We start from the raw sequence: 7033 nt of genomic DNA, 5'->3' as shown, positions 1-7033 counted from the left end.
TAATGAACAAAAAAGTTAACCCATTTCATCCAAAAAACTAATAAACCGAGTCATAAGAGTTAAATGAAACCAAACCAAGTTGAACCGGTTTATAATTTTATCAAACTTTGGATCAAATACATAATTTCCAATGAATCTCGTACCGATGCAATTCTGGCCATTAAAATAGCATCTTTCCATCTGGTCCATCAAGGTTCGGATAATACTTTTCCCACAAAAAACAAAGCCATAAATATATTACTGAATCCAATCATTAGGGAAAAGAAAGGAAATTGAATTTGAACAGAAATTATCCGGAATCTCTCTCCGTTATGATTAGTGAAAGAGAATGAAAGTGAGAAGTGCAAATTATGACTTATGAGGGACTAATACGGAAGCAGTTTATATATGATTTGCTTCGAAGTTAGAATGTCTTGAAAAGGATATTCCCTAATTTCATATCATACGTGCTTTGCTCAAATTCCCAAAAACCGCACACACATGATAACATCACAATTCGCACACAAAACAAAACGTTGGACCGTTCTTGTTATTTCAGTTTCCGTTTTGTGGCTCACACAAACAACCTCCGCCATCCAAATTCCCATGTCCAATTCTTAATTCCAAAAGGGAAAGAAAAGAAGAGAAAAAAAAAAATCTCTCTTTCCCCTAAACCCCTTTTGATTCCAAATTCCAAAAGGGGATAATCATTGTTCACTTCTCAATTCTCAATCACAAGAACGAAGAACACTGCTTTTCATTGACACCTCAGCTTCCCCCGCAGGCTGATCTCGAACTTGCGGGAAAAAGAAAGAAAGGAAGAGAAGATCTCTTTTTGACGAAAACCCTGGTTTGCTTTTCACCAAACAGCTTCAACTTGTAATCTTTTTGGAGTCTCATTTGCTGTAATTTTTGTGTTCAATTGTTCTGTTTTCCTTCTTTTCTCAGGTTTCTGTGTTTGCGGGTCACCATGGAGATCGACAGAGCAATCAGGGAGTGTAGCGATAGAAGGCTTCAAACCAAGTACAATAACGCCACCTATGTTATTCAGAGAGCTTTGGCTTTGTATTCGTAAGTATTTCTATGACTATGAGCTGGGATTTGCTGATTTATTGGGTGGTTGTTATCCTAGACTTAGAGAGCTTGATTTGAGTCTGGGATTGGATTTTATTTATTGGTTGGTTTGTAGTTGTTTTAACTAGAAAGATGAATATACACTCAATGTGGATGGATGTTTGATTCATGTTGGATCTATTTTGTCAAAATTCTTGGGTAATATTGAATTTCCTTCCTCGGTTGTATTGTCCTTTTTGGAAATGATTGGCTGCCTGAAGATAGTCACCGGAATTTCCGTGTTAATGAAAATGTAACCAATGGCTGATGGTGTGCGGACAAGGTTTTGCTAGGTCTATGTTAGTCGAAGAGATTTATCGGTCATGCCTGTATTGAACTATAAAAGAAAATGGTGATCTTAATTTTCAATCTCATCATTGTAATTTTACTGGTGCTGCATGTATTAATGTGTTTCTTCATACAGCATTGAAGAGGTTGCTTTCAGTTTCAATGGTGGAAAGGATTCAACGGTAAGTTTTAACATGTGTATTTTAGTTCTTTTTTTTTAATCATCCATCAGTATTCATGAGCTTGTTAATGTGACAATAAGCTTTGACATGCAGGTTTTGTTACATCTACTTAGGGCGGGCTATTTTTTGCATAAAGGGGGACAAAATAGTGCCAATGGGGATCTGAACGATTTTCCAATTAGAACAATATATTTTGAGACTCCTAGTGCTTTCCCAGAAATTAACTCATTCACTTATGATACAGCTGCCACGTTAGTGAAGCTTTCTCTTCCTTATACTTTTGATTATTCTTTGAATTGTAATTGCAGTGTAGATAACATGGAAAAGAGATATTTTCTTCTTTCTGATAATTTGTTCTTGAGCAGCTATGGTTTGCAAATTGACACCATTTGCACAGATTTTAAATCTGGTTTGGAGGCTTTGCTAAAGGAGAAGCCAATTCGAGCAATTTTCCTTGGAGTTCGAATTGGAGACCCTACTGCGGTATTCCTATTGTTTCACCATGAGAGGGCCTTTTTCAATTGTCTTGTTTTTTTTTTCTCTCTGATTTATTGACTCCTAAACGCGAAAGCCCATTCTGTTATTCTACGTCATAAGATTTTACTCAGATGCTTGACACTTTTTAAAAGCAAAATCTAGAAGCAATTTACAAAAGAGAAAATTTTGCATATACAATCCTTAATCAAAAGCGATGTCTATACTTATCATAGATATACGTTATGAGGAAAAAATTAGTTACATAATAAGTTTCAATGTTCTAAATGTAGCTTATTACATTACATGCCGTTAAAGCTTCAAAATGTTCCCAATGCAGTAGTCGAGTAACATTGTCAGTAATACCATTAATCCCAAAATGCATCTTTTATGCTTTAAACTAACATTTGATTAGCATGGTTTCTGAAAATAGGAATATTGAATATTCTATTTATATGTGCCCTCTAATCTTTCAGGTTGGCCAGGAACAATTCTCCCCTAGTTCACCTGGGTGGCCAGCTTTTATGAGAGTGAATCCCATTTTAGATTGGTCATACAGGTTTGGTCCTTTGTTATAAAGTGTTTCTCTTTACTGCTTAGTTTCTTTTAATTTGAGATTAGTGAACACAATAATGATCTGAAAAACATGGTTCTCTTATAACCACATGTGTGATTGGTGCTAACTTATCGTCTTATCCAATAATCCTTTCATTTAATCATAAAATTCACACTGAAAGTGTCTACCTTCACATACTTATTTATTAGTGGTGGCTGAAATGCATTTGTTCCTGAAACAGTAGTACTAGAGATAGAAGTTAGATATGAAACTTTGTGGCTATTGGTTGTTTGGGCAGTAGTACCACTTATAGTATAGGTGGACCACTTCTTAGGTCTTAGCTATTTCCAAACTTCTTTTTGAGCACTCATTTTCATCTACATATCTAAGCTTTTCCCTTTTGGATACAGCCATACAATATTTCTAGTCAATTCTTGCCTAGTATGTAATTTTTCATAAATCTTTAATGCTGTTGCTTAATCAATGTAGTTCATCCCACTTGGTGGAAGAAAACTTGCTTGTTGCCATAGTTTAATAGTTGTTTTATATAATTTTCCTTCTTTTCAGTATTCAGAACTTTTCAAAGGGTATTTATTTATTTATTTTTAAATCTCAGTTAGTTTTTTAATTTTAACTATGTTTTCCTGAATCCTGAAGATTTTTGACAACTGTCATCATTCATCTTCTAAAGTAGCTTGATACATCAGGGAAATGATTTGATTACCTTCCTTCAACTTTTGCGTTAACTATTGGCACATCACTTGGAAATATATATTGTTTGTTCTTTTCCTTTATTGTTTATGTAGATGCTCTTAGAATGTCATAATATTACTTTCATTATGATATTGACTTGCCTTGTATTTTTATGTAGAGATGTATGGGCCTTCCTTTTAACTTGCAAGGTGAACTATTGCAGCCTTTATGATCAAGGGTAATATTCAGTATATGTGCTGGACCTTCTTTGTTGGATTTGATATACCTGTGTGCCATAGTTTTTCCTTTTTGTTTAACCTGCTTTCCCCCATATTAGCAACATGGAGAATAATTGGATGGTTTCATAAATTTGCTCGATCTTTGACCTAAGGAAACTAAATAAACTTACTGGTCCACCATATTCACATTAAGTTGTTTATGTTCATTCATAGAAATTTGGTGTGACTATTACGTTTTTTGGTTGTGCAGTTATACTTCGATTGGGAGCATATATGACACTGTTCCCAATTCATTATTATCCACCAGTGATTCATCCGATAAATTTAAACCAGCATATTTGCTTGCTGATGGAAGATTAGAGAGGGCAGGGAGGGCTAAAAGGCTATCTTCTTCTAATTGTGGACAACGTCCTGTTGATAGCAATGGCTTGAGTAGCCTAGATTTGCATAAAAACAGTATGCTCACAGCTTCGGTCATTGCTGTGGGAGATGAGTTTCTGTAAGTACTATGCTTTGCAGTGCAATTCTTATTTTCTTATAATCCTTTCTCCAACTATTTTGATGATGTTCTCCATATGTTTACTCTGTTCCATAGCTCAGGTTTGGCACTGTTGAGGATCAGTTGGGACCTAATTTGTGTAGAAAGCTGCATTCTGTTGGTTGGTCTGTGTTGCGACTTTCTGTTGTACACAGCAATGTGAGTTCGTTTCTATATCTGTGCTACTTTATGTATATTAAGTTGCATTCCATCAGAGCCCGAAGATGTTCCTATGAATCTTCGGATAATGAAGCACATGTACATTAATATTATACTTTGATGGGGTTTACGACATATCCTTTTGTACCAGATAGATTCTGTGGCCGAGGAAGTTGAACAAAAGAAATCAAGTGATATGGTATTAAACTACAGCACACAGAGTTACAAGTATTTGATTTCTTGATGATGAAATGGTAGCAATCTGATCTGGTTATTTATTGGGCCTACTTGTAGGTTTTTATATATGGAGGTGTAGGTCCACTGCACTCTGATGTTACCATAGCAGGCATTGCAAAAGCTTTTGGTGTTCGTTTGGTACATTGCTTCTGTCCTTATTTGAGCATATGGTTTTCGGCTTGACGTTACTAAGATGTTTTCTTCATGTCATGTATCCACCCCACATATCGTATTGGTCCTTAACTAGTATGAATTCTTGAAAAATGAAGTTCCGCTTTTGTTAAAGTTTTGGCAAATATGATGGAACAAGGCCTGTATGTGGGTATACAAGCATAGCTGCATCATAACTGCTTCGGGTTTATCATAGTAACTCCATATTGGTTGGTGATTTTCTTGACATAGGCTCCGGATGAAGAATTTGAAGAATATCTACGGCATATTATTGGTGATCAGTGTATTGGTGACCGGAACGAGGTAAAACTAAGTTGAAAAACGATTCACTTCCAACTGATGAGTGATGACAGTTGTAGTATGAAATTTGCTCTGTATTGATTTATATTTTTACTTTCCCCTTTCAGATGGCTCAGTTGCCAGAGGGCATAACTGAGCTACTGCATCATGACAAGTTGTCCGTTCCCTTGGTATGTAACGTCATTTGCCTGAAGTTCTATTTTAGACCTAGGGAAAACTGATAAATGCTTTTATTTGTATTTATTTGTTTTCACTTTTGACATTTACATAATGAAAAAACTGGAAGGAATACTAATTTAAAATGGGTTGAAATAATCTCCATTTCTTGCAGATCAAGTGCCAAAATGTAATAGTTCTTACTGCGACGAATGTTTCGGAGCTGGAAAAGGAATGGAACTGTTTGATTGAATTAACAGAATCGAATGATCTGCTAACATTACTGGAACCTTATGTATCAAAGCAAGTGATGACAAATCTTTCAGATGTATGTTTCTAATTTCATTTCACTAAGCTTGAAGTAGCAATGTCCCACGAATCTGATATTGCGATATCCAAAACTGCAGGTTGAAATCGCTCAACCTCTATCGAAGCTTTGTCTTGAATTTCCAGACCTTCATATAGGTATGACATTTATGAAATGTTGAGATATTTGGCTTCATATGACTCATTATGCATTACTTCTTTCTATATCTAACCAAGTTTTGCCTTTGCAACATGAAGGATGTTACCGTACAGCCAGATATGGATCTCTTGTAGTAAGTCTCAAAGGAAAGGTACAAAGACACTTCCATGTTCTTTTCATCCACCAAAAAAGAGAATGAATTTTGAGTTGTATACTTTTCCCGTGTGAAAGAATTTTATGTAGACATCTAATCATGTATTGTTATATCATTAGAAGTATTTGGCTTAACGCCAATTTCATGACATCTTCAAAAGCATATATTAGAAACTTTGTAGAAACAAATATAGATGTTGAATATAGACTTTTCTAAATTTTGTTACAGGACCAAGAACGACTTGAATTGGCTATGAAATCATTAGAGAAGAAATTTCAACCTGGCACGTTCAAGGAGATGAACTAGGATGTGCAGAATAAAAGATGGAGTGGGAAGAAAATGAAGGGTGCTGCCGTCTTGGTACAAGAAAGAACAATGGTGTGAAAAATAGGTGGTTGAAGCTTCAATGTAGTGCAGATAGATAATGGAAATCACAGTCTAACTCCTTGGACTACTAACTCATTATTATTGAATTATCACAAAATCTATAGTACTAGTTTACAAATATAGACCGGCTTTTTATTGGAAATCCACCAAAAACTTTGAATTTAGGAGTGGTAATGACGTTGACTTTGTTGTTATATCACTGACTCTGATTAATTTGCTGAGTACTTGGCAAGCAGCAAATTGATTTTCTTATATGAACCTCATGAGTATTGGATAATCTTTGGATCCCCCCACCATAAATAAATAGATTAATAAGAGGGGGAAAAATATAAGCTCTCTGCACTTGGTAACTATCGACTATTTGAACCAATTATCAATTATTTGTTGTTTAATATCGACAACCAAAAATAGTGTGTAAAAATATGATTTCCAAATTAGATGATCCGTTATACACAAATAATTATCTTAATGTTCTCAACTAAGGAAAGAAACATTGGGGGGTTCAATTTTCTTGCTAGTGTGTATTATATATATTGTAACTCAAAATCCAACACCAAATATTACTAGTTTTCTTTTAATAAACTTTTTTCTTCTTTCGGTTTGACAAAAACAATTATTAATTTCAATAACAATAATAATAAGTCACCCAAAAAAAAAAAATTATCCACTCTGAAGCATTTTGATGCGCTTTAAGAAAGATCGTTATGGATTTCAAACGAATATGTTTAATAAGTAAAATTAGAAGGAAAAAACTTAATTTATTCTTGAACATAATATTTAATTGTCTTAACTTTTTTATTACTTTGCTCTTAAGAAAATAACAGTTAAATTTGTTAAACAAAAATGAAAATTTGGTACGTCAATTCAATATAAGTATAATCGTAAGATAGTTTACAATATAAATATAAAATAATATAAGACTAATTTATTTAACATGAATT

General features: G+C 34.2%; 1 protein-coding gene across 1 annotated transcript; it reads left to right on the top strand.

The window, feature by feature from the left end:
* On the top strand, nucleotides 285-6369 carry LOC107648436 (FAD synthase). Its single transcript, XM_016352302.2, has 17 exons — nucleotides 285-829; nucleotides 928-1050; nucleotides 1517-1562; nucleotides 1656-1813; nucleotides 1928-2045; nucleotides 2513-2595; nucleotides 3464-3523; nucleotides 3775-4023; nucleotides 4125-4221; nucleotides 4373-4420; nucleotides 4516-4596; nucleotides 4861-4932; nucleotides 5037-5099; nucleotides 5261-5413; nucleotides 5493-5550; nucleotides 5650-5702; nucleotides 5934-6369. The coding sequence occupies exons 2-17, from the start codon at nucleotides 950-952 to the stop codon at nucleotides 6009-6011; spliced, it is 1518 nt and encodes a 505-aa protein (XP_016207788.1). The 5' UTR covers nucleotides 285-829; nucleotides 928-949; the 3' UTR covers nucleotides 6012-6369.

Source organism: Arachis ipaensis, chromosome B06 (genome assembly GCF_000816755.2).
Source record: "Arachis ipaensis cultivar K30076 chromosome B06, Araip1.1, whole genome shotgun sequence".
Lineage (NCBI taxonomy): Eukaryota > Viridiplantae > Streptophyta > Magnoliopsida > Fabales > Fabaceae > Arachis > Arachis ipaensis.
The sequence above is the reverse complement of the archived record's forward strand: the minus strand, read 5'-3'. Positions and strand labels throughout refer to the sequence as shown.